Source organism: Perca flavescens, chromosome 1, assembly GCF_004354835.1.
Source record: "Perca flavescens isolate YP-PL-M2 chromosome 1, PFLA_1.0, whole genome shotgun sequence".
Classification (NCBI taxonomy): domain Eukaryota; kingdom Metazoa; phylum Chordata; class Actinopteri; order Perciformes; family Percidae; genus Perca; species Perca flavescens.
The window spans coordinates 16,110,326-16,136,986 of record NC_041331.1 but is presented as its reverse complement, the minus strand read 5'-3'; the positions used below and the strand labels follow the sequence as shown (position 1 = coordinate 16,136,986).

General features: G+C 41.0%; 3 protein-coding genes across 4 annotated transcripts in view; 2 read left to right on the top strand and 1 right to left on the bottom strand.

The window, feature by feature from the left end:
• Nucleotides 1-200: 200 nt before the first annotated feature.
• On the top strand, nucleotides 201-17,511 carry slc12a1 (solute carrier family 12 member 1). The gene is made up of 26 exons (XM_028595091.1): nucleotides 201-458; nucleotides 4,467-4,604; nucleotides 4,975-5,050; nucleotides 5,845-5,940; nucleotides 8,037-8,176; nucleotides 8,267-8,377; nucleotides 8,468-8,579; nucleotides 8,693-8,820; nucleotides 9,037-9,121; nucleotides 9,281-9,438; nucleotides 9,526-9,633; nucleotides 9,784-9,907; nucleotides 10,091-10,192; nucleotides 10,423-10,578; nucleotides 10,671-10,770; nucleotides 10,936-11,047; nucleotides 11,374-11,514; nucleotides 12,130-12,236; nucleotides 12,352-12,434; nucleotides 13,050-13,175; nucleotides 13,858-13,986; nucleotides 14,427-14,538; nucleotides 16,584-16,670; nucleotides 16,862-16,997; nucleotides 17,131-17,198; nucleotides 17,294-17,511. The coding sequence occupies exons 1-26, from the start codon at nucleotides 201-203 to the stop codon at nucleotides 17,427-17,429; spliced, it is 3,129 nt and encodes a 1,042-aa protein (XP_028450892.1). The 3' UTR covers nucleotides 17,430-17,511.
• A 2,410-nt stretch (nucleotides 17,512-19,921) lies between these two features.
• On the top strand, nucleotides 19,922-23,846 carry dut (deoxyuridine triphosphatase). Of its 2 annotated transcripts, XM_028579583.1 has the most exons (7): nucleotides 19,922-20,142; nucleotides 20,854-21,010; nucleotides 21,364-21,455; nucleotides 21,606-21,650; nucleotides 22,644-22,718; nucleotides 22,831-22,901; nucleotides 23,710-23,846. In XM_028579583.1, exons 1-7 carry the CDS (start codon nucleotides 20,025-20,027, stop codon nucleotides 23,764-23,766), a joined length of 615 nt encoding a protein of 204 aa, XP_028435384.1. In that variant the 5' UTR covers nucleotides 19,922-20,024; the 3' UTR covers nucleotides 23,767-23,846. The 2 variants fall into 2 exon arrangements, with proteins under 2 accessions (XP_028435384.1, XP_028435390.1); XM_028579589.1 differs by lacking the exon at nucleotides 19,922-20,142 and having other exon boundaries at nucleotides 20,360-21,010.
• Nucleotides 23,847-24,158: 312 nt separating this feature from the next.
• The window catches only part of fbn1 (fibrillin 1), a 65,742-nt gene continuing 63,239 nt past the window's right edge, over nucleotides 24,159-26,661 (bottom strand). The window contains exon 67 of the mRNA XM_028583490.1: nucleotides 24,159-25,830. Coding sequence (XP_028439291.1) covers nucleotides 25,447-25,830 — 384 coding nt within the window. The 3' untranslated portion in view covers nucleotides 24,159-25,446. The remainder of the gene's footprint in view (nucleotides 25,831-26,661) is intronic.

Here is a 26,661-nt window from a genome sequence, read left to right as displayed (position 1 = left end):
AGAAGAAGCTAAGAGTGGCAGAAGAGATCTCTAGAAGTCTAATCCTAGTCTAGTCTATACATCAACAAACAAGGACAACCACGCCAGTTGATGCAGCGCTCGGCTCCTTTACGACACTGATGGATGACTGAAAACTTAAGACCCACGCCGCTGTTTTATTCTTTACTGTGTAAATCTGAGAATCTCCTTCAGCATTCCTGATGGAGAGGCTTAAGTCTAACAGAGGGGAGCACATTAACCCTGCTTATGATGCCACTCTGGATGAACCTCCTGTCTATGAGGAGACCAACTTCTCTAACGGGGAGCACCGACCGGTCCGGCCCTCGGTGGTCAGTGCCTTTGGTCATGACACTTTGGACCGAGTGCCCAACATTGACTTCTATCGCAATGCAGGCAGTATGAGTGGTCACCGGGCTGTGCGACCATCCCTGCAGGAGCTTCACGATGTGTTTCAGAAGGTGAGTGCATGTATGTCTGTGAGAGAAGTTGTTACAGTAAATATGAATGATACAGATCCCCTATTTTCTCTTCTTGTGTTTTTGTTTTCTTCAAAGTACATGTTCTGCATGTTTGTCCTTAACCTTCTGCAGAAAGTACTTTTATGCATCTGTTTTTCTTCCAGAGTCCCAAATTCAAGTCACTGACTCTTTAACTGCAGTCTTTTTTTCTGCTCCTGACCTGCAGAGTCCATTCACTCAGTTTAAAGACTCCAGACACAGTAAAATAAGACTTTTACAGTTCCTTGATTGTTCAAACATCATCACTTTCAGTGTCCACAGTTCAGTCACTAAATCTTTGCCCAAAGAAACTGAAAAGGACAGTGAAAGTTATTTCTAGAGCTCAGCAGCAACTAGCACACTAAGAGTTTTAGTGCTATTTTTTATTAGGCCATTATACTGCCCTGTGTTGCAAAAGAGATGGGGTTATAGGTTATAGGTCATTTGGGTTTTATAGGTTGAACTAGATTAACATTTCTGAACGGACAAAAAACAACACAGATCTTTTAGCAGTCTTCTGCTGCAGAAAATGAAAGAAGTGATGTGTCATTCCAGTTTTAAGACGGATACAGTGCCAATGCCATCTATCACGCAATCTTTTCTTGACAAAAAGATCTTTGTTTCATTCACCTGAGAAGACTAAATACTAGGGGTGCAAGATTCAGAAAATGTCACGATTTGATTCAATATTGATAATTTTAGGCTCAAGATTCAATTCAAAATTGATTTTCGACTCAAAAACAATTCTCGATTAAAAATATGGTTCAGAGTATGTAAATGTATTGCTTTTCCCATGTGATTGCAGTGGACATCCAATTTAAAAAAAAGAAAAGAAATTTAAATAAAAAAAAATAAAAATAAGAATTGATTTTTGAAATTCTATTAAGAATTCAAAAAGAGTCGTTTCCCCCGCCCCCTCCTGCCCAGACTCGAAGTTCACGGAGGTTGCCAGGCTGAGACCGCAGCATTCACAATAATGTTGCTGGATGCTTTTCTCACATAGCCAGACATTACTCCACAGCACAGCGGAGTAGCTAACGGTAGATGCTAGTCTCACAGCGGAGTAGCTAACGTTAGATGCTGGCTATATTGACAGCCATAAAAGCCCGTGCTCACGCGGAGCTCTGTAACCAACTGACAGACACACTTTTTCGGCTTAAAATTACAGTATGAACCGCTAAAAACACAACAACCTCATCCTCACTGTCCTCTCCACACGCCAGTCAGGCACACTTCCTCGGCTTAGAATTACAATACGAAACGCTAAAAATACCACTACCTTGCAGACGGAACATGCTTCATTGGCTTAGAATTACGGCAACAATCGCTAAACACACTGCAAACTCACAGTCCTCTCTTTCCGATTTACAGCCCCCCTCTCGTGGTTTAAAATAACTCACCGTTGTCGTCTCCAGCCGCTGAAGAGGCTACACATTGTAAACAGCCATGGGCTGCTTGCCTGGTCCTCCCGGTAACGTTAACAGTTAGCAGGGTTAGCATAACGCCGTTAGCCAGTACCAGTCGGGATCACTTTACTGGCTATGTCTCTGTTTTTGCGAGTAACCAACTCGGGTACTCTAGCTATATAATTCAATGTGAGTACACAAATGTTGAAATGACAAAAAATGCCCGTCCCTAATAGCTGTGATAAATTAGCCTGAAGCTAATGCTTACCTGTTCAGGAGAAAATAAGCCAACTCTGCGTCCTTTTGGGCTCTAAGCTGTCTACATCTTTCAAATACATCTCCAATATTTACCAGGGGATTGTTACGTCTCTGGTCACGCAACTGTTAGAAACATGCCGTTTTCTTTTTTTATGTCATGTAGAATCTATCTCCGTTGATCCTGTTCGTTTGTTTGCTGCTTTCATGGCTGTACTAACGTTACAGCTGTAGCGCGCTGGGTTTACGTTTTTACAGGTATATCTGGCAACCCGGCCTGCCTGTCAAACTGGGCCGTTGATAACAACACACAGACCAAAACATAAACATAAATTCCGTCACGGAATGACCTGGCCTGGGAACGCCTCGGGATCCCCCAGTCGGAGCTGGTTAATGTTGCTCGGGAAAGGGAAGTTTGGGGTCCCCTGCTGGAGCTGCTCCCCCCGCGACCCGACACCGGATAAGCGGACGAAGATGGATGGATGGATGGATGGAATGTACATTTCAAAAAGAAAAAATACTGAAATTAGCATTGTTGTCAGAAAAGATAGTATTTCAGTTTAACATGTTTCCTTAATATCTGATGAGGCATTGGTGTCATTTTTTGATTTATTACAGTACAAATATTACATATTGGACCTTTAATCTAAACATATTAACTGTTTACACTTTGAATAAATGAATGACCCTGACATGTTACATGTTTCTCAGATTTGAATGACTCAATAGTTTGGGTGGTACGGTTCACAAAACCCACGGTTCGGTTCGTATCACAGTTTTAAGGTCACGGTTTTCGGTTCTGTACGGTTCTTGTAATTTTTTCTTTTAATCTTTAACACTCCAGAAATATACTTCAGCATATGATATATAGCTTAATTTTCCACAATGTAGGATACAGTATCAAATAATTATATAGTTATGTCATGTTATCATGCACAAACTGAATTTGACTTGACTTTAAGCACATTATTGGGACCATCTCTGAGGAAAGCTAGATTCAGCAAGAGGGAAGACATTGATGATTTCAACATGCTTTTCATTTATTTAGCAAAAAAAAAGGAGAATGTGTATTGCCATCTACAGGAACTTATGTGCATTTTTAGCACATGAAGATTGAAATATTACAGAATATCAATTGAAATAACTTGCATTTATCAAACCGCCAACTTCAGTGTAGCTCTTACAAAAATGTATCCTTTAAAAGAAAAAGAGAGGAACTCTAAAAGCTCCGTCTTTTGAATAAGTCAGAATACGTTAAACATAAAAACAGTTTACATTGTTAGTTAATTTCCTATCCTAGCCTGGGCTGGGACACAGTCATACGGTTTGATAAAGTACTTATTGGACTCATCATTGCACTTACAATAACGAGCGTAGCTGTCAGGTCCTCCTGTATACGTCTCATCTCCGTTTTTTCCTGCATCCACCGTGTGTGTGTGTGTGTGTGTATGTGTGTGTTTGTGTGTGTGCGCGTGTCAGTCGTGGGTAGAACTGCTGCAGAGACCCGACAGGATCTAAACTGCAGCCGCTTCAGCGACTTTAGAGTGAAAAAATGTTACGTTAAAATGTATACGGCCTTAAATGTCTTTCGCTGTACGTTTTGTTGGTAACTTGTCCGCACCTCTTCTTTCGCGCGAAAGGGAAACACAACTGTCTGAGGTCACATACGGGCACCTGACGGGCACGAGGCTACATTGCGCATGCGTGCACATACACACGCTCTGAACCGAGACAAGCGGACCGAGCGGTTCGGATGTTTTTTCATGGACCGTACCACCCCTACTCAATAGGATACTGACATAGGATACTGCAACTGAAAGGCTGACAACTTGTTGCCAAAATCTCTTTCTTTCAAGTTAATAAAACAGATCTGATAGGTTTCACTAAATCAGATGTCAGGCAGGAGAGTCATCTAATAGTCAGTATTCATCTTCATAGACCGTTGAAATTAGGTTGTCCTCTCCATTTTACTCTCCAGTTTACAGGGACAGACACGCCGTAGTGATCAACTGCTTTATCAATCTTCATCCGAATCAAACCACCACATTTTCCTCTGCCTCACAAAGTCTCTCCTGTGTATTACAGAGATGGCAGGAGAGAGTCAGACACATAAAAGATGACCGGACAGAAAACACTTTGCGCCAGAGATTGGGACTTTTTAATAATGATGCCGTTATTATTTCAATTGAAAAATGTGTATTAAAAAATGCTAAAAGCACAATCATCATGAATACATCCCAGTTATGTCTAATAAGATGAGTTTACATGTTCCCTTTCCATAATGTTTTTCTCTACATTTTCCCAACAGAATGGAGCGATCTCTGTGCCAGGCACTGTGGAGGACGATGGCAATGGGAGTGACGGGACCCCCTCTGATGATCTGGAGTCTGCCGTTCCCACTGACGACGAAGGAGGAGTAAAGTTTGGCTGGATAAGGGGCGTCCTGGTGAGTTATGTTGGGTCATGACGGCTGGGCCTCCCTGTGCTTTATAGAAGCAGTGTTGCTATATAACTGTGACCTGGCAAGACGAGGCTCAATAAAACATCAGGGTCAAGTTAGACTTTCGAAGACCAGAGTCTGGGATTGATTTGCATAAGAGCTGCTGGTTGATCATCCGTGCCTATGGCGCGAATGCTGTTTAGTACTTTTTAATTGAGTTCCAGATGTTTCAGTTTGTCATTGGAATGGAAACTATGGATAAAACCTCTATATGTTCAAGTATGCATCTCATTAACGTGACTGTGTTTTTTTCACTTGACTTAATGATAAATCGTGACTGAGGACTTTGAACTTCAATTGTTCTTCTCTTCCACAGGTGAGATGCATGCTGAACATCTGGGGTGTCATGTTGTTCATCCGTCTGTCCTGGGTTTTTGGCCAGGCAGGCTGGGGTGAGTAAGACAACGATGCATTTTTTTGGGGGACTTTTTTAAAAGCCAGTGTTTTGAATTCAACTCTCGACTTGCCTTTAATGCAGACATTTCCCTCATAACAGACACGCGCACAACAGAGCAACCGCAGCTGGCACCAACAGTTTAAACATGATCTATAACTGCAAACAGCCTGAGATATAGCTGTTTTCTTTTTACGCAGCTCAGGGTAGGTTGGGAACTGTTGCTAATGTGGGCCTTAAAAATAGCATGATCAACCATCAGTGAACCCAAAGATGATTCCCCCAGTTTAACAACAATTATTTTTCAGGTTGATATAGTCGCCTGGAGCAACAGCTGACAGATCCTCCATGTCTGTGTTTTGTAAAATGAGGGCGCTGTTACCAGCAATTCTAGGAATTATAGAGACAATTATTAAGGATTATATGGTCCTCCACTTATTAGCAGGGAGGAATTGTGTGTGTGTGTGTGTGTGTGTGTGTGTGTGTGTGTGTGTACAAGAGGTTTATGAGTGCGTTCATTGCTTAAGAACCTATCAATCGGCAGCAGCTTTTGTTCATGTGCCGTAACTAAATGGTTTTGAAAGGCAGAAAAAGCTGCAGGCGGTAGGCAGATGGTTATAACTTATGGCCGCCAGGCTTCTCTGGGACTTTGACTCCCTCACTGTTTAAAGGTGACTCTGGGGAGGAGGGTTATATTTCACAATCAAAGTGTCCCATGACTTGCCACTTAGATTGAATACCTGAGTAATTTTTCAGTTGAATAATAATCATTTTTTCATGTGTACATTTCAGGTCTGGGAATTGTGGTTATTGCTCTCAGCTGTGTGGTCACCACCATCACTGGCCTTTCTATGTCAGCCATTTGTACTAATGGTGTGGTCAGAGGAGGTAAGACAATGCGTCATCTACACTCATGATCAACCCTCATGTTCACAACGTTTTCTTTACATTACATTTCGTTTAGCGACTTCCAATACGTGCAATCAACCATGAAGGTACAAATTCAGTGCAGCAAGAATCACATAGAAGTACAGGAGCTTCAAATAAGCTTTTTTAGCCATCATCTTCTTAGCCAAAGTGCAGTCTTGGAACAGATGTGTTTTTAGCCTGCGGCAGAAGATGTGTATGTGTGTGTGTGTGATTATGTGTCCCTCGCAGTGAGGAAGCATCAAGCAGAATGGACAATGCAGAGCGGAGTGGATGAGCGAGGGTGTAAGGTTTAACCATGTCCTATTTGAAATGTGTGGCCAGTCTGGAGCCACATGCGATTTTAGGAGGCACCAAATATATTAAACACAAGTGTTAGCCTACATACCACCAACCTTCCATAGGTTTGGTTATACAAAAGACTAACGATAAACATGTAACAATAAACACAATAACTCATTCAATGTAAACCTACAGTACATTTTATTTATCGCTGCACATAATTTAATATTGGCCACCCTTTCTCTCACTATGACTCTAGAGTAGCCTTTCTCAAACTTTTTTGTGCCGAGGCCCAGTAATGTTTGGCCCTCATCTTCTGGAAATTTAATTAATTATTTACAGTTACATTTTAGATGCACAGAGGTTAGAGAAGCAACCCAGAGGCGTATTGTTTCCAGATTTTGGGAGCAGATATTAGATGTGGGTAGTCTGGGGGTCTGGGGGTTCCCCCCCCACCCCAGAACATTTTGAGCATTAAATTGTAAATTGTGCATTCTGGTGAATGTAAGGAAATCACAGGTTACAATAATTATATATAATGCAGTAAGGTTCTCAGGCATTGAGAATCAGAAAAATGTTTGGGTCTCTGGTCTCTGAATGAGACAACGTTTAGGGAAACGGCCGTACGCTGCTCTTCATCAGAGGTGCAAAAGTACAACAGAAATACACTTCTGCCGTAGCATGTACACAGCTGAGCGTGTCTATTATAATTACCTGAAGCTGTTACACTGTCTTTGGAAGCCGCGCTGCTCGTCTCGAAAAAACAGTAGTTTGTCAGAGCTCCATGTGTTTGAGCCTGAACCATAGACTGTAAACGTCATGTCACGGAAATTTTAAACATGATGTAGCAATATTAATGCACACTTAAACTTTATACTACCTACATTTAAAATAACATATGGCTGAAGCCCCGGAAAAAATGACCTGGTGACACCAGTGGAGTTTCCTGAACAGAGGGAGACACCTCTTTTGATTACAGCCACGACACAGCATGCCTCCCTGTCACTGCTGCAGCCCCGTGGGTGCAGACTCTAATACAGCCGTACCAAAGCAGCCCATGCCCGGTTATTTAGCCTATTTTATTTTGTGTGTGGGGGGCACATAGTTTGAGAAAGGCTGCTAATCACTGTCACTCTACCACTCGCTCTACCACACACTCCCCACGAGCACACACATGCCGGCCCTGCTATTTTCTTAAATAGATTGATGTACACACCAACGTCCAAGTTTAAGCTTCAGGCCACTTCCATAGGCTACGGCGAAAGCTCTGCATGGAGCCTCCGCGGATCCATAAATCACGCGGTGCACTGGCCAAACTTGATCTCCCCTTAGAACCGCCACTGTAACCTGGGCCTAATTCGTTCGCAGCACAGTACGTACAAGTAGTCTCTTGAAGCGGATGCGGGCAGCAACGAGTAACCAGTGAAGGGAGCGGAGAAGCGGTGTAGTGTGAAATTTCACAAACCTTATGCACTCTTAACAGATACTCAACAACTGAGCCAACAGTTTAAACATTATGTATCAATGTATAAAAGTTGAGATAACACACGCTTACCCGAACATAAAATCGTTTACTGAGACAATGGAATGACCAGGAGGGCAGTTTGTGTAGATAAGACACAAGGCTCAAAACGCTACCTGAATATCACCTCTTGAAGCCTTTTCTCTGTTTTACAGCCTTCACAACTTGTCCTGACATTAAGTCAGTGAATCAGTGATGTGGTGATTAATCATCCACCACTGTTATATATGTGTGCTTCATTCTGTCATTTCAGGAGGAGCCTACTACTTGATATCTCGCAGTTTGGGACCAGAGTTTGGCGGGTCGATTGGTCTAATTTTTGCCTTTGCCAATGCTGTGGCTGTAGCCATGTATGTGGTGGGATTTGCTGAGACGGTAGTTGACTTGCTCAAGGTGTGTGATGTTATACTGTAGAGGGAATTGATTATAAGATATCCAAGATATTTGACTATGCACTTATCCGTGCCTCTACCATCCCGTCAGGATAACGAAGCCATCATGGTGGATGAAATCAATGACATCAGAATCGTTGGATGTATTACTGTGGTGTTGCTGTTGGCCTTATCGGTTGCTGGAATGGAATGGGAGGCCAAGGTAAGAGATGAACATTATGCTAGTTGTACACCAATAATCTGGTCTTATTGTGGTAAAATGTCTAACCATAACTTTGTTTTGTCCACATAGGCACAGATTCTTCTACTCGTTGTCTTGCTGGTGGCCATAGTGAATGTATTTGTAGGAACTGTCATCCCTGCCACCACTGATAAGAAATCCAAAGGCTTCTTTAATTATGACTGTAAGACACCCTCTCCCAACTAACACACAGCTTCAGTAATTTAACTCAAAAATGTAAAAGATATGACTTCTAACGCTCTTCCTTCCTCTCCATTTCTCTTCCCTCTCTCACAGCGAAAATCTTCTTAGAGAATTTCACGCCAAGTTTTACAGAGAATGAGAATTTTTTTTCAGTGTTCTCCATCTTTTTCCCTGCTGCAACCGGGATCCTGGCTGGAGCCAACATCTCTGGCGACTTGCGGGTAACTTTTTCATACAGAGGTCATTGCATAAAAGCTATGCATAGGAATCATTAGCTGCTGTGGTACATAGGTTTCTGAACAAAAGGCTGGAAGTGATCAAAAAATAAACCACTCAATTTTGTAATTTTTATTCTTTGAATCATGGGATAGTATCAGAAGCTTTTTGAACTTCATTTATTTAGTAATTTCCTTTAAAATGTTAATGTTATTTTACAGGATCCCCAGGCAGCCATACCTAAAGGTACCTTGCTGGCCATCCTGATAACTGGTATCACCTATTTGGGTGTGGGTATCTGTGTCTGTAAGTAGTAATCCATGAAATGCAACTCCAATGAGAAACTGTATACTAATTATGCATTTGTGTTTTGGACCATCGGAATATAAAGTATATCTGGGAGGTTGGTTGTTAGACTTTAAAAAATAAAAACCTAAGCATCTGTTCTTCTCTCTAATTGGTCAGCTGCCACTGTTGTCCGTGAAGCCACAGGAAACATAAACGACACCATGACTGCCGGAGTATCATGCAATGGTTCAGCAGTAGCTGCTTGTCAGCTCGGCTGGAATTTCTCTTCCTGCACAGAGAAAAAATGTGATTTTGGCTCGCTGAACAACAATCAGGTACAGAGCCCTTCAAACTCTAATCCGCACTTAAGAAGGAGATCTTTTTTCATCTTGAATGCTTTCCTCTCCTCACCTTTGGTTCAGGTGATGACCATGGTGTCTGGGTTTGGTCCCCTCATCATTGCTGGAACGTTCTCAGCCACCCTTTCATCAGCTCTGGCTTCCCTTGTCAGTGCTCCCAAAGTCTTCCAGGTCAGTAGTGCACCACGTTTTTTTTTTTTTTTCTAAAAACAGTGCAACTGCAATGCAAAGTTTAAGATGAACTCTCCACTGAGATACAACTTCTTGCTCTTAACTCCTGAAAATGAAAGATATTTTCTAACTTAAGCTCTCTCTCCTTAGGCACTGTGTAAAGACAACATCTACAAGATCCTGCACTTCTTTGCCAAGGGATATGGCAAGAACAACGAGCCAATTCGTGGCTATGTCCTCACATTCATTATTTCTGTGGCCTTCATTCTCGTTGGTCAGTTCAATTGTCTATTGTGGCCTGGCCATAACATCATAACATCTTGTACTTTATATTAAAATGTATTTAGGCTTCAAATGAACAAATATGCCAATAGACTGTTCACTGTTATGTCCATGTTATGCATTTTGAAAGAATTCCAATTTGACTGAGGTTTTTATTTATTTCTGGTCTCTGTAGGTAATCTTAACACCATCGCTCCTATCATCTCAAACTTCTTTCTGGCATCTTATGCTCTCGTCAATTTCTCCTGCTTCCATGCCTCTTACGCCAAGTCTCCAGGTGGGCCTCTACAGACAAAGTAGCTTATCAATAAAAAATTCTACTTGTTTCATCCATTGATACCTCAGTTTCTTTATGGGAATTATGTACAAGTATATATATATATATATATATATATATATATATATATATATACAGTATATATATTATTAAAACAAGGCACCATCACAAATTTGTCCAAGAGTCTGCAGTTACTAAATGTGGCCTATCTTCTGTCATGCATTTCCCAGGATGGAGACCAGCATATAAATACTACAACATGTGGCTATCCCTGTTGGGCGCATTGCTCTGCTGTGTTGTTATGTTTGTTATCAACTGGTGGGCTGCTCTAATCACATACGGCATTGAAATCCTACTCTACATTTATGTCAAAGTCAAGAAGCCAGGTGAGCTGCATCATTTATGTGTTTGTATGTTTGGAAGTGCATTCATAATGCCTGCATGAACTAACCTGTTAGGACTTTTAAATCCTCTCTAGATGTGAACTGGGGTTCATCCACGCAGGCGGTGACATTTGTGAGTGCAGTCAACAACGCTCTGTCTCTGTCTGGTGTAGAGGATCATGTCAAGAACTTCAGGTAAAAGGGTGCATTGCGTAACCGTGGGTACAAATATACAATACTTATCACTTATCTTATACTTATCAGTATGACATATACGAAGCTGAAATATTCAAATCAAAAGGACATTTTCAGAATCCTAAAATACTGAGTGATATTGTAATACATGCTTGTTTTTCTCAGGCCTCAGATCTTAGCACTATCAGGTTCAGCACGGGCCAGACCAGCTCTCCTGGACCTGGCTCACTCCCTTTCTAAGAACTATGGACTCTGTCTCACCTGTGAAGTGTTTGTGGTACGGTTATATTGTAATCTCATTATTTGCAAATGCAAAACAATGGATATTACCAAGGCAGCACATATATCGTCTTTTCTAAATCTTCATTTAAATATCAACCTTCTATTCAAATCAAGACTTGCACATCAAGCAAACTGACATTGGGCTGGGTTCAGACTTCACATATATAATCAAGCAAATATCAAGCAGGGATGAGGAAAAAAAGTTTAGGGTCAGTTGTGTCTTCTGAAAATGAAAAAGGTGTATTTCTCACTCTTTCTCTCTCAAACACACTCACACAAACACTTCCACTCACATGCAGATGTATGTTGTGATCTCTCCAGGGCCCGAGGTCAGAGGCCCTCGAAGAGATGAATGCCGCTATGGAGAAGAACCAGCTGTGGCTTAGGAAGACCAAACGTAAGGCGTTTTATGCTGCTGTGGCCTGTGACAGCTTCAGGGAAGGGACTAAGAGCCTGCTGCAGGTCAGTGTGGTTATGATTTACAACATGTTTTTCAACTTCAGAAAAATCCATTCGATTAATGTGTAACTGGTGAGTTTTGATCAATCAGCCTTTTTATTATATGTCATGTGAAATCATATAAAATGCAATGATTGAAGGGAGCCAGCAGATTTAAACATTGAACAGGTTGACCCATTTAATCTATAGTTGTGTTATGACTTTGGCCAAGACATGTCTTAAGGTTATGGCCAGGACATTACTGCAGGAAGTAGAGAGTGTTAATATACCAGTTTTACGTAGTTTTTACAGTTAATGAAGAGCATGAAAACATTGTGATGGCTCTGGTTATCACACTTTGGAGATAAGGCTCATTGTAAAGATTGCTTACTTCAAACAGCACGGCAGACTAAAGCTATAATAGATTAACAAGCATTGTCCCTGCAGACAAAGTAAGACCTATGATCTGGATGGATATCATTTCTGCCAGTAAAACAGCTTCCCGGCCTTCTTGTCTTTTTTTCCTCCTCTAGTTAATAAAAACTCCAGGTTTTTCAAACGCAGGGTAACGTGTGTTGCTTCAGTTAACTGATTTAGGGTTTTATTTTCATGCCATGGGTGTCGTGCTTTTCCTTACAGGCTTCTGGTCTCGGCCGTATGAGGCCTAACACATTAATGGTAGGCTTCCAGAAAAACTGGAGGACTGCGAGCACAGAGGCAGTGCAGAGTTATGTGGGAATGCTGCAGTAAGTCACAAATACATACACAAGCACACATGATAAAAATGTACCCAGAAATTAAACATAAATAGGAGATCTTTGTTTTGAATTGGTGTCCTCATTCTCCTTTCCTTTTTGACAGTGATGCGTTTGACTTTGAGTATGGGACAGTGATGCTAAGGATGGACCAGGGACTTGATGTGTCGCACATTATCGAGGCAGAAGGTCAGTACAACAACATCTTAAGGCTATTATGTGCTTAAATCTGCAGGAACTCCTGCATCAGTATAACACCAATGTTTTATGAAGTACTTCTTAAACAAGCTGCCCCAAGGTAGGTTAGATAGGAGGATGAAACACCCGGACAGGAAATAAGTGGCCTCAAAACAGCAGCATGAAATAAATGAAGCAGCAAACAATGATACAACATAGCAGAAAAATCTAAATGAAGAAACTCATTTATAAATATGTTCTAAGATAATAAGATACAGAAAGAGTGGCAGCTGACCTGAACTGACTTCGAATACATTTTGACTGTTCTACTATCAAAAGTGAAAATAAAAACTGCACTGCTGCTGAACTTTTATTCTTATTAACAACTCACAGCAACCGACTACAATAAAATAACACTTATAAGACAGGGCACTTTGTTCTGTACATTACCAAGTATTTATAAAGATCAGGTATAGTTAACAGATAAGATGCTAAAATAACTACCAGTTTCAAGCTTTGCCTCTGTAGAAATCTTTACAGTAACAAAGATAATCCTAAGTGATGTAACACATATTCACAATGATTACATATTTATCATAAAACCGGAAATCTGATAATGTCTTTCAGAGGAGATGCTAAAGGCAGCAAAGGAGCAACAGGCACTGGACAATGAGATGATGTCGAACGGAGGGAAAGCAAAAGGACTGTTCAGGAAGTCCAGGAAATCCTCTCAGCAAGTGCTCACGACGAGAGGTATCTCTCTCTAGACGTTATTTCTCTCTGTTCAAATCTTACCTGACATTGCAGTCTAAGCTATGTAAAGCAACAGTTGCGTCAAAAGATGAGTGTAATCTTTAAACATAAGGGAAAATTAGGTATCTATCTCACTCTGCCCAACTGAGATAACATACATTTACCAAATGAAACCAATGGCACACATCTTTTTTAGAAAGTTCTCCACACTCCACTTTAAAAATATAATTGAATCAAGCGCTCCCACTAAAAGATGTGTCTGAGAGCGTAATCCAATAATATGGTCCCTTTCGTTCCAGTTTGAAGAACAGCCCTTAAGAGCAGCCCTTTAAACCAGACAGCACGCACGCACGCGCACACACACGCACACACACACACACACACACACACACACACACACACACACACACACAACTGAGCTCTCTCCTTGCTAGACTGCAATGGTCATTAGTATGCAATCCCACTCATTAGAACATTAAACCTGAGAGATGGCTGTTCCCGCTGATGTAGAGTCAGCTCTTAATGTTGATTTGCACTATTTTTTCTATCCAACTTAATTTTCCATGCTCAGTCGATGAATTAGATTCCCTCCTACTGTTCCTCTCCCTCATCCACTTCTCATTTCTTGTATCGTTTTCTCTCTCTCTCTCTCTCTCTCTCTCTCTCTCTCTCTCTCTCTCAGTGTCAGTGTGCGGCCCTCCGCCCCCGCAGGTTGCCAAGATGAATGAGAGGCTGTTGGAGGCCAGTGCTCAGTTCCATAAGAAACAGCCTAAAGGCACCATTGATGTGTGGTGGCTGTTTGATGATGGAGGTAGGTGTTGGTTCCCCCTATAGGCACTCTTCTCTTTATGTATCTTGCCCTAAAGATTGTACCAGATACGTGCACAGAGAAGCAACACATTCTCCTTGATACTAATGCAGAAAACCTGCAGATTGACGAGCTGAGTAAAATAAATAACACCTGAACAATAACTGAACAATAAAATAAAACCAAGAAAAGATGGTAAACTAGAAGTCAGACATGCCAGATCTGGATCACAACCAAAATCATATGAGTTGTGTCTTGGCCCAAGCTTGATCTGTCCACCAAACACATGGAAGTGTTTGGGATCTCATGACAGACAAATGACAAGTGCAAAAACATAACCACCTTTGCACATGTGAAATACCACAATACTTATTTTGTACAATAAAACGAACTGGATGCACTAGTCAAAAAATTTTTTTTAAAAAGCATTTCCCCTCTCTCAGGTCTGACCCTGCTGCTCCCATACATCCTCACTACCAGGAAGAAGTGGAAAGACAGTAAATTAAGGATCTTCATAGCAGGGCAACCTGGGCGCTGTGAGCTGGATAAACAGGAGTAAGTGAAAAATAATAATTACAATTAATGCTTCAATATCAATTTTAGCTTAATGGGTAGATTTGGGAAATGAATTGGCAAAATCCAGATCTAAAAAACAATGAGCCCTTTAACTGAAAAATAAATACCATGCAGCATCATGTTGTGAACGTATTTTGACCAAGGAAGAGCTGTCTTACTAATGTGACCAGCTTATAGGTCCACGGTGTCCCCGTTTTTGGTGGTCTGTCCCCGTTTTTAAATGTGCGTTAAAAACACATAGCAAGCCTTGCTATTTTGAGTAAAGTGTTGTCAGGCAAAACCAAGGGGGTAAGCTTCGCTTCAGAACTCGAACCTCCGATGGCGCCATTTTGATGCTACAAAGCGATCACCTCCCGTTAGCATTCCACTGACTGCCATTCATTTTGATGTCACTTGACAGTGAATAACTTTACATCTGAGGCGTTTAAAGACTCTATTTGTCCATTGTTTATTTCTAAAGAAACATGACAATGTATAAAAGGCTCCATTGCCTTGTACCTCACGTTATGGCTCCATAGCAGACGTTTATGTCAAAATAGGCTAACGATTGTGTCACATAGTAGAGGAATTACCGTATAGTACAGGGGAAGCTCGCAGGCTTAGTTTCGACTTACATGAGCTGTTTAGGTTTAATTACTAATGTTAACTAGCATTTTAGTTAGCAATAATTAGCCTGTGCTTATGTTATCTCCTTACATATACCTACGCTCTCCGTCTCTGTAAGATTGGGAATGATTGAGATTTCTCTTGGCACAGCTACCAGAAGACTTACAACTTTCAGACACGTTGCTCACGTCACATTTACGCTGTCTCGCTCAGTTGGAGGCTGCGCAGTAAAGCAAGAGATCACCGGAAAAGTGCTTCTAATAGCCTTCACTGGTCTCCGTCCAGAGCAACGGGGTCTATTGGTCCATTATATACTGTCTATGGGAAAAACTTGGTTTTGGTTGAGTTGACGTCTCATATCGCGTCGTGCTCTTTTGCAGCTCACTCTCTCAGCTCTTTTTGTATACGGTTTATGATCGCCCCACACACATAGGCTACGTGACACCACTTAACTGTCCCACTTAATTGTAATTCTGCTTAGCGCTGCTCTGTTGGGTTTGGTAAAATTTTAGGCCTACCTTAGAGCAGCTTTTATAGGCCTATATGATCTTGTCTTTCCATTTTCTTTAGTAGCCTACTGTATCCAATATTAGGCTACATATGGTTTTACACCAGTCACTAAAATGTAAGTTTTTAGGCCTTATAGTTTAATCATTTAATCTGAAAAAAAGGTTAGGCTAGTAGCCTACCCAATTTTACCAGTATGTCTGCACATCAGTTTATTGGGCTACAGCACAACAGTTATTACAATAATTACAATAAACTGGAATTGTCCCCCTGTTTTCTTTAATAGGCCTAGTAAGGATAGGCTCATTTTAATATTTGGCGCTAAATTCAAATTGTCCCTGGTTTTCATTTGAGAAATCTGCTCACCTTATTATATAGGCCGACGTGCATGTGCTTAAACACTGAGCTTGTCATATATGCTACGATAACAAAATGCGCAGTTTATTGATGATTTACATAACATTGGTAAACGCTGGCTATACTTACCGTTTTCTTCCTCTGAAAGTGCCTTTCCGATGCTGTCCTGGTAAACTGTAGGCCTCACCTAGTCTGGAACTCCTGCTTCTTTTCGGGGACTTTTGTAGAATAAATCCATAGGCCTACTCTTAGATTCAGTAATGATATTCTTGTTGTGCATATTTTATCCATTATCAACCATTAATGTCATTAGCTTTGTTGCTAAAAAAAAACAAAACATTTCCATGAGAGTCTGTGTGATAAAAGAGCTCTCTGGCTCATTGTAGACAGGAACTGCTTTGTTTATAAGTTTAAGGTCATTCCCTAGAGAAAGCTGCAGGGCCTGGAGCCACCACCAGGGGGGGCTGCAGCCCCTAAAGCTCCCCTACTTCCAGCCCCTGTGCCAACATGTAGCCTACACTAACTTAATCAGTGTATAATAATCTGTTTTGCAGGATGAAGTCTCTGTTGCACAAATTCCGAATTACCTGCACTGACATCAATGTCATTGATGACATCCATGTCCAACCCAGGGCTGACAGGTAATTGCATTGTTGCAGTTATAATAGTGACAGCTGACCAGATGGTGCTACAGTAATAGTAAAATTGAATCACCTCATAGTATCTGCATATTATTATTATTATTATTATTATTATTATTATTATTATTATTATTATTATATGATTAAAAAGAAGAATATTTTCCACATGTTCTTAATCTGCTTTCCTTCAGCTTGAAGAAGTTAGAGGAGATGATCAAGCCTTTCTGTCTGCATGAGGGGTCCAAAGACACTGTTCAGGCTGAGGCCATGCGGAAAGAGCAGCCCTGGAGAATCACTGACGAAGAGCTGAGCACCTTTGAGGAGAAGGTAAAACCACTGACACTAAGTTAAAACTGTACATACAGCATACACATATACAAGTTTGGTCCGGATATGGGCGCGTTAAACAGCAAAATTAGGTCAAATTTGTTGTTAATAAGTAACTGCTGCTGTTTTACAGACCAACCTCCAGGTACGGTTGAATGAGGTGCTTCAGGAAAACTCTAAATCAGCCAATCTGATCGTTGTGTAAGTATAATCAGCTGTTGCCTGAGTAACATTTAAGTGCCAAGCTTGGAAGACACAGTGTCTGACATACTCTCTGTACCCTCACCCCCCTGCAGGAGCATGCCAATTGCTCGTAAGGAATCTGTCTCTGATTTCCTCTACATGGCCTGGCTGGACATTCTGACAAAGGACCTTCCACCCACCCTCCTCATTAGAGGAAACCATAAGAGTGTGCTTACTTTCTACTCCTGAGCAATTTTACAGGCTATAGGTAACTATAAAGGAAATAAATGGAAGCAGGCTACCATAATGATGGCTCAGTGTAAAGCATACCAGAACCTTGGAGAATCATTTTTAATTAATATATATATATATATATATATATATATATATATATATATATATATATATATAAAATAAAATAATACATAAGAAAGGCAGAGACACAGGCAGAGTCACAAGGCTGCTTTAAATGGTTACACTGAGTGACTGCATTGCCAGCTGCAGTGATTGTAAATGAAATGTATATAGTAGATGTCTGAATTCACTAGTGGATACTTTTGGATCAAAAAAACCTTCCTTTCATCAATGATTAACAGCATCCATGCTTTCAAACCGTGGTAGTAATTGTTTGATTCTTTTTTAAACATTCCTTAATATTGACTGAGTGTAAAACACTCTGGTATCATAAAGCTGTTTAAATGTTCCACATTATAGGCTACTGTTTAAATGTGTTTAATGTTACTATCACAGCACACCTTTTGTGAGATAAATGAATCTAAAGCCAATTCGTCTGTATATTTTTACCTATTGTCTGTCCTTCCTATTTGCATAATTGTGATTACCTGAAATAAAGGATTTATACAATTTTGAGCTGTTATTATTCTTCTCTGTGATGTATTAGGTGATTAGATAAGATAGCATCAGATATTGTTTTTTGTTAATAATAATAATAATAATAATAATAATAATAATAATAATAATAATAATGTATACTTTATTAATCCCGCAAGGGGAAATTACAATGTTTTCACTCTGTTGTTATTACACACATTACACACAGGCCTGAATTACACACATGCTCAGGACCTATACATGCACTAATGGAGAGATGTCAGAGTGAGGGAGCTTATCCCTTTGCCAGCAGGGTCGAAACGTTGCCTTTGTATTAAAAAATGTATTAATTATTTTTATAATACATAATTTTATTATTTAGAGTGAGGGAGCTGCCCATGGAAAAGCACCCGGAGCAGTTGGGGGTTCGGTGCCTTGCTCAAGAGCACCATGGCAGTACCCACAAGGTGAACTGGCACCTCTCCAGCTACCAGTCCACCACCATACCTTGGTCCGTATGGGGATTTGAACCAGCAACCCTCCGGTTCCCAACCCAACTCCCTACTGACTGAGCAACCATTTAAAAACTACAAACTGAATTGCAAGTTGGTATAGCCTATCGTAGAATAGATAAACTACATTTCTATTATTTATTTCTATATAGGCCTACCCTATACATATATATATATATACAGTACATGTGTTTCCTTTTTATTTTCATGACTATTTACATTGTAGATTCTCACTGAAGGCATCAAAACTATGAATGAACACATATGGAATTATGTACTTAACAAAAAAGTGTGAAATAACTGAAAACATGTCTTATATTTTAGGTTCTTCAAAGTAGCCACGCTTTGCTTTTTTATTAATAAGGGAAAAAATTCCACTAATTAACCCTGACAAAGCACACCTGTGAAGTTAAAACCATTTCAGGTGACTACCTCATGAAGCTCATTGAGAGAACACCAAGGGTTTGCAGAGTTATCAAAAAAAAGCAAAGAGTGGCTACTTTGAAAAATCTAAAATATAAGACATGTTTTCAGTTATTTCACACTTTTTTGTTAAGTACAATAATTCCATATGTGTTCATTCATAGTTTTGATGCCTTCAGTGAGAATCTACAATGTAAATAGTCATGAAAATAAAGGAAACACATTGAATGAGAAGGTGTGTCCAAACTTTTGGCCTGTACTGTATATATATATATATATATATATATATATATATATATATATATATATGTTAACAAATGATTTCGTTTAACATTTGAATCTGCCGTCTGTTGAAGAGTGAGACCGGTGATGGTGATGGTGAGGAGCTACGTAGGCCTAACAGATCTAGTAAGGTTACTGACTCAGTTAATGTTTGGAAAAGAGGGGAGGTTAGATGTAAGGAAGAGGTTATTATCTGTAGAATGAGGATTGGTCACACGTTTCTGAACAGAACTTTATTTATTTTAGGAAAACACCAGAGTGGCTTGTGTTCATGTCAGGAACCTGAGACAGTGCCACATGTTTTGATTTCTTGTAGAAATGATGACTGCCAAAGACAAGATCTAATCAGAGAATTGTGAAAAATTGGCTTGGAATAAGTATCTCTGAAAAGTATTTTCAGGGTCAAGCGGGAGGGGAAATCGTTGTTTTTTCAAATTTTTGAAAGACTGGACTGTATAACAGGATATAGTGCACTAAGGTGCTAGTTCCATACATGGCAGCAATGCAACCTTTTGGATGCCAGCTGCCGTAAAATCCCAAAAAGAAGAAGAAGAAGAAAAATAATAATAATAATAATAATAATAAATAAAGAGAGAGAGAGAGAGAGAGAGAGAGAGAGAGAGAGAAAAAGAAAGAAAGAAAGAAAGAAAGAAAGAAAAAAAAGAAGAAGAAGAAGAAGAAGAAGCAGCAGCAACGTAACAGGGGGAGGAGGAGGAAGTGCGGTGCAATGGATGTAGCTTGTAGCCATCGGTAGCCTTATGCTGTAGTCGCTTGCAGACAACGTTAGCAAATAAATATGATACGGACGTTGCTAAGGCTAAGGGTTCTTCCGTTAAAATGCTCTGCGATTTGTGATGCTGCTCCATATGTCGTAGGCAGGGAATTTCATTTCCAGACGCCTGCTCTTTATAAAGGCAAGCAAGACTTTAGGATGGATAACGTTAACGTCTCTGTCATGTCAAGTGCTTATTGACGTTAGCTTTGCTAGCATGCCTAGCACTTTGTAACTAAAACCATACGCGTTGGTTTTATTATGTTGCATTATCTGTGGTGTACAGAACGCGTAAACACCTCAAACACTACGTCTGCTGTATTGTGGTACAAAGCGTAGCTAGGTAAAGTAAGGCTTAATATTCTCCAAATACTTTCTTGTGCTTATGTTTTTCCATTTTAAAGGTTATAGCTGTTTATATGAATAACTCTCGCGATAACTTGTAATGGCGCAGTGGTGACGAAAGAGTTGCCATAGTTACAGAGCATACCATTCTTACTTTCTTGCCAATTTATTTATTTATTTACAGGTTTTCTTTTCCCAATGCATTTAATAACAGTTCTGTAGCAACTTCTATACACGATTTGAGTTACTTTCATTACGTTTTGCGTTGTGAAAGTTAAAGTATCTGTTAGGAGTTACGTAGTTCTGGGGCGGGGCTTCCACCGCGGGAAATTTAAGTAGTAGGACCGCCAAAAACTGGAGCGCAGAAGGACGAGTTTTTAATCTTGCAGTAGTCGGTTGTAGTTCTGTCTCTCTCTGGTTAGCAAATAGTTTGTCTTTAGTCCGTATAAATTATTTAGTACACTATCGGTTTTTAACAGTGAAACATTTGCCAATATGCCCGTCCTAGAAGTCACAGATGCATCTGCAATCTCTCCATCAAAGAGAGCAAGGACAGAGACAAAGCCAGCGGAAGATAGACCAGTCCTCAAGTTTGCAAAACTGTCTGAGCATGCCACTACACCTACCAGAGGCTCAACTAAAGCAGCGGGATATGATCTCTACAGGTTGGTTAACGTTAGACTTTTTTAAAATGATGTCTGGGTTCACTAATAACTTGATGTAAGCCGCGTATGTAAGTTTTTATTACTGGGACAGAAGTTGTAACGTGTGTGTGTGTGTGTGTGTGTGTGTGTGTGTGTGTGTGTGTGTGTGTGTGTGTGTGTGTGTGTGTGTGTGTGTGTGTGTGTGTGTGTGTGTGTGTGTGTGTGTGTGTGTGTGTGTGTGTGTTGTAAAACTCCAACTGTAAATTTCACTTCAAATGTTTTAACATTTAGCTTGTGCTCCTACACAGATTAAATCTACTTACTAAACGTTGCCCTGTATAAAAGCGTCTGTTATGTGAATATAACTTTAACAGTGCATATGATTACACCATTGGTCCAATGGATAAGACTATTGTGAAGACAGACATCCAGATAGCAGTTCCACATGGCTGCTATGGGAGAGTGGGTGAGTGTTTTACATACTGATGCAGCCCTGCAAATCTGGTATTACATGTTTTTCCTGTTGGGTCTATTACACTGTTTCAGTGCACATGAATTCCACACCAGTTGCAGAACAACATGTCATAACTGTCTCATGCCATTTTGTCATTCTCAGCACCGAGGTCTGGCCTGGCAGCGAAACACTTTATTGATGTTGGTGGTGAGTCTTTGCCTATTTGACCTACTAATGCAGGCAATTTGTTAAAGGTCCCATGACGTTGTGCTCTTTAGATGCTTTTATATAGGCCTTAGTGGTCCCTTAATACTATATCTGAAGTCTATTTCCCGAAATGCAGCCTTGGTGCAGAATTACAGCCACTAGAGCCAGTCCCACAATGAGCTTTCCTTAGTATGGGGGCCACTTTGCTCGTTTGAAAGCAATGATGTCTCTCTCTCTCATGGGTGGGCCAAATTCTCTGGGCGGGCAAAGTAGAGAAAGGGGAGGTAACCTTGCTCCTTATGACCTCACACACTGCATGCGTCGCACAAGTGTGTCAACCACGTGGCGTGTCAGTTTATATTTCGGCTCCCATGTTAACAGGTTAGAGCTTACACACTGCCTGCGTGAGCCGCGCCTGAGACACGTGCCTGCTAGAAATAGAACCGACGCCTATTTTTCACATGAACATGTTGGAAGCGTTTCCAGGCAAAATAGAGTGTGTTTTGAGTGACGGTCCAACATCAGATAGGCTATATCGGCTCTTTACAGCTACAAAGTTGTTATAAACAGACAGCCCACTTACCCATTTTTCAGCGTTTGAATCTGTCAGCACTATGTCCTGAGATCAGCCCTCCCTGTACCTAGCAGGAGCAGCGCCGCGTCAGATAAGCTTCTGGTGTGTAGGACACAGAAAAAGCCACACAGCTGAGACGCAACAAAAAGGACACGCTCGCGAGACGTGTGCAGTTGTAACCGGCCTAAGGAGCAAGATTCCAGATTGGCCCATCTGAGCTTTCATTTTCTCAAAGGCAGAGCAGGATACCCAGGGCTGGGTTTACACCTATCGCCATTTCTAGCCACTGGAGGACCATAGGCAGGCTGGAGGAACGCATATTAATGTTAAAAAAAACCTCATAATTTTCATGCCATGGGACCATTAACACTCGTCGTGTCAGCCATTTTAATTTCTCTGTCTCTGTATATTCTCTTCAGCTGGGGTTGTAGATGAAGACTATAGAGGAAATGTGGGAGTTGTGCTCTTCAACTTCAGCAAGGACACATTTGATGGTGAGTTGGGGCATCTGTGAAAAAAATAACACTTTTTTTTTTTTTATCAAAGCAATACTTCACCCAACAGATTAGAAATTATTGTCTCATCTCCTTCTGTTCCTCTTTGCAGTGAAAAAGGGCGACCGAGTTGCTCAGCTGGTGTGTGAGAGGATCTGCTACCCAGATCTGGTGGAGCAAAAGGTAAACTGTACACAACATATAAATGCATACATGCACTCAGTTGCCAGTTTATTAGGTACACCTAGCTAAAACTAGCAGTTCAATACAACATCCATCCATCCATCCATCCATCTTCGTCCGCTTATCCGGTGTCGGGTCGCGGGGGGAGCAGCTCCAGCAGGGGACCCCAAACTTCCCTTTCCCGAGCAACATTAACCAGCTCCGACTGGGGATCCGGCGTTCCCAGGCCAGGTTGGAGATATAATCCCTCCACCTAGTCCTGGGTCTTCCCCGAGGCCTCCTCCCAGCTGGACGTGCCTGGAACACCTCCCTAGGGAGGCGCCCAGGGGGCATCCTTACCAGATGCCCGAACCACCTCAACTGGCTCCTTTCGACGCAAAGGAGCAGCGGCTCTACTCCGAGCTCCTTTGCGTCAATACAACAGTCCAGCAATAAATCTGAGCTTCATGGAGGTTGTGAGCGGTGTTGATTCAACTAAATGATCATTTGAGGATGCGGTTTGTGGTGCTGTTGAATTTTATTGTTATACTGACTGGTGTTTCTATTATTTTATAAATAATAAACATCACTATATAAAACAATTTTAACAACACCACAAACTACATCCTCAAATTCATTAAGTTGAATCGGCCAATCTCTAAAACGCTAAAAACAAAAACTGATTATAACCTCATGGAGGTTATTTTTGCAAACATTGTCAGATTTGTGTGGCTTTACCAGTAGTAGTTGGTTTTATGTAATGTGAATGTCATCATCGGATTATAATTAATCATTAAATGGAAAAACATGCATGGCTGTGTTCTTTCAGACGCTTGATGAGACGGAGCGTGGCGACGGAGGTTTTGGATCAACTGGACGCAACTGAAAGCTTCAAATAAAACTGCAAATGTACATGTTTTTAAATATGGATTAGATGGTGTTAATAAAGTTCTTTTTTGTACCTTGGAGAGTCGTGGGTCTTTACTGGGACTGTCAGATGAACTTTTTGTCTGACCTCCAAAGTAAAAATATAAATGTTCCCAATCTCCACGTGGGGGCAGTGCAGGACAAGAATTGCATCAGCTTAACTGCTCAACTCCCATGTCAGGTTCTGTTGGGGTAATGTGAGTTTCACAAGCTGAACATTCAGAGATCATGTTGCACTTTACTTGGGTTACACACAACTGAAGAAGGATTTCTTACATAAAGCTAGCAGCTTTCTGTTGAACTCCGTCACAATAAGTAAATCTGGATAAAAGGGGAAAGCACAGCAGTAAATACATATACACCAAAAATATGTTTTTATTGTGAATTTACAACTAAACCCTCACTGATGTGAACAGAGAACACAGACTGGTGTCAGGCTGGTCCGTGGCAATGCAGCACTGATTGTATTTGTGAGAGAATTGTGTGGCCATGGAGACCTCAGTGCATAATCATGAAGGCCCAGGTTTGGCATCATCAATGTGAGTTTTGTGTGTGTGTGTGTGTGTGTGTGTGTGTGTGCAGGTGTGTGTATGTATACACAGTTAACAAAGGAAGTAGTTGGTCATTATAAGCACCATTACAAACCCCCTCTATTCCAGGGGCTTCCTCTAGTTTACAAATGCTTCATAGATTAAAAGTGGCATCGATTATTACAGTATAAACACAATTTACATGTAGTATAGGGGAGAGCGGACAGGCTATGAAGCTAACTGTTACTGTTGCAAAGACGTGAAATCTTCAGAATGACCAATGGGATTGTATCTTGTTAACTACTGAGTTTTGTATAGTAGTACAGTGCATTCAGAAGTCTGTGGTTGTGTTGCTAGCACCAGTAAATATGAATTATTCTAGTCAGTAGGAAAGATGGAAAAGCATAGTTTAAATATGCAGTAGGAGTTGTTCAAGCTCAGACATGGCTACATCTCAATAGTCCATAGTGGGTTCCTTTCCTCTCCTTAACATTCTTATAATCTTTTTTTTCCATCTTCACTCCATTAAAATTAATATCTGGGGAAGGAGAAATGTGTTTACTTTCATGTATCCAGGTTTGTTCAGTTATTACCTGAGGGGAGGAAATGAATGTATTGCAGACTATTTGGACTCACCCCTTTCTTCCACCTAAGCTGGGTTCTAGAAAACTCGGCCTTCGGGAACTTTCTGCAGTCCTCATGCCCTTCAATATGGCACCTGATTCCACATATCATCATACAACATTAAACCCTACAATTAAAAACCATTCACACTCTCGATAGTGCTTCACACACAGCTGAAGTTGTGTGTCAGGGCAATATGTTCTTCATTTGACTGAAATATCTCATTCTGCCTCATTCAGCTAGTATTTTCCACATAAATGGTATCTATGATATGTAGAATCATCTTTGGCAATCGAATGACAAAGTCCCTCCCCCCACCCCCTTCTTGTCTCTTTGGTGGCGAGCCCTTCTCCCTGTTGGAGCAAGTAGAAGTTGTCCCTAACGGCTGATCCAGAGTCAGTGATGTTTGGCCTTTTGGAGAAATGTGAGCCTGACGCTGGATTAGCAGCTGCCGGCAACATCTGCCCGTCTCAGTCTTGTGATGGTTAATGGAGGATGATCTGCACCCTCATCTTCAGTACGTCTCCCAGCTGTCCTGTGAGGTAGTCTTTATCGTGTCGGTCCTCCAGCTCAGCAAGCTCCTTCTTCCCGTAGAGGGGCGTACTGCTGATCTGAAGGTAGTACGCCCCTGGGGGCAGGGTCTTCTTCTTGCTCAGATGCAGGTAGCTGACGCCCTCTCTCTGGTTGATTTTAAAGTAGCCTTCTTCGTTTCCGTAGTCGATGCTGTAGCGCACGTGGTCACTGAGGGTGGATAAGGCCGGGGTGAACTCAAGGATGTGGTCACGGTTGCTTAAGTCGCTAATGTTCAGGTGGAGCTGCAGGGTGTCCTCGATGTCCACACTCGCCAGGCTGACCATCTCCTCGGTCAGCTGCAGGAAGAAACAACTAATTTCAATGGATACAGTATATGACATGTGTCCTAGAGTACAGTTTTCTGTCATTAATCAAGAGAGTTAAAGGGACAAAGTGTAATAAAAGTACATACAAACAAGGCTGTTGCCAGGATTTTAGCAATAGTTCGGTCCTGTGTTCCGTCGATGCGTCCCCTACCACCCTCAGAAAAGTTTGGGCATAAACCAAAGACAAGGTTTCTAACATTTTTGAATTACTTAGATATTTATTATATAACTGTTTAAACGCAGTTACAAGGCCTTTCCCACACTGCCAGGAATACAATTCTGAAAGTAAAGCTGAAGCATTTACTGTATTTCTTTTATTTAATATTATTTTGTTGGCCTTAAAGTAGTCTAATTTATACATATTAAGTAGGGGTGTCACGATTCTCCAAATCCACGATTCAATTCGATTTAAACATTTGCTTTTCAGCAGTGATGGCAATGCCACAATAAGAGCCACTAGATGGCAGAAGGGTACTTTACAACAACAGTTTGAGTTGCAAGTGAAAGCACCATTAGTTTACAGAGATGTACATGAACGCACCACGAAGTCCATCGGAGCACCCATGATTTACCTTCGTTGTTTTGTTTCCATAACTCACTCACGGGAAAATGTTGCCGCACTGGTAACTTCAGAGACGCAGGGGGATTTTCCAGTTCTGTTGTTTCTCCGTCAGTTTCAACTCCGGCAGTGGCCATGGTGTCTGGAAAAGACCTGCTGCAGGATACTGGTAAGCTAACGTTACCCTGTGTCTTTAGCTACATGCTACCAACTGGTAAACTACACAGTGGCTGTTTTTGTTT

Excerpts from the sequence above, each read along its gene's own strand:
- slc12a1 (XM_028595091.1), top strand. The coding sequence starts at position 201 with ATGGAGAGGCTTAAGTCTAACAGAGGGGAGCACATTAACCCTGCTTAT. Across the intron at positions 459-4,466 it reads TTCACGATGTGTTTCAGAAG|AATGGAGCGATCTCTGTGCC; the intron begins GTGAGTGCATGT and ends TTTTCCCAACAG. Across the intron at positions 4,605-4,974 it reads GCTGGATAAGGGGCGTCCTG|GTGAGATGCATGCTGAACAT; the intron begins GTGAGTTATGTT and ends TCTCTTCCACAG.
- dut (XM_028579583.1), top strand. The coding sequence starts at position 20,025 with ATGATACGGACGTTGCTAAGGCTAAGGGTTCTTCCGTTAAAATGCTCT. Across the intron at positions 22,719-22,830 it reads CAGCAAGGACACATTTGATG|TGAAAAAGGGCGACCGAGTT; the intron begins GTGAGTTGGGGC and ends TCCTCTTTGCAG. Across the intron at positions 22,902-23,709 it reads CAGATCTGGTGGAGCAAAAG|ACGCTTGATGAGACGGAGCG; the intron begins GTAAACTGTACA and ends GTGTTCTTTCAG.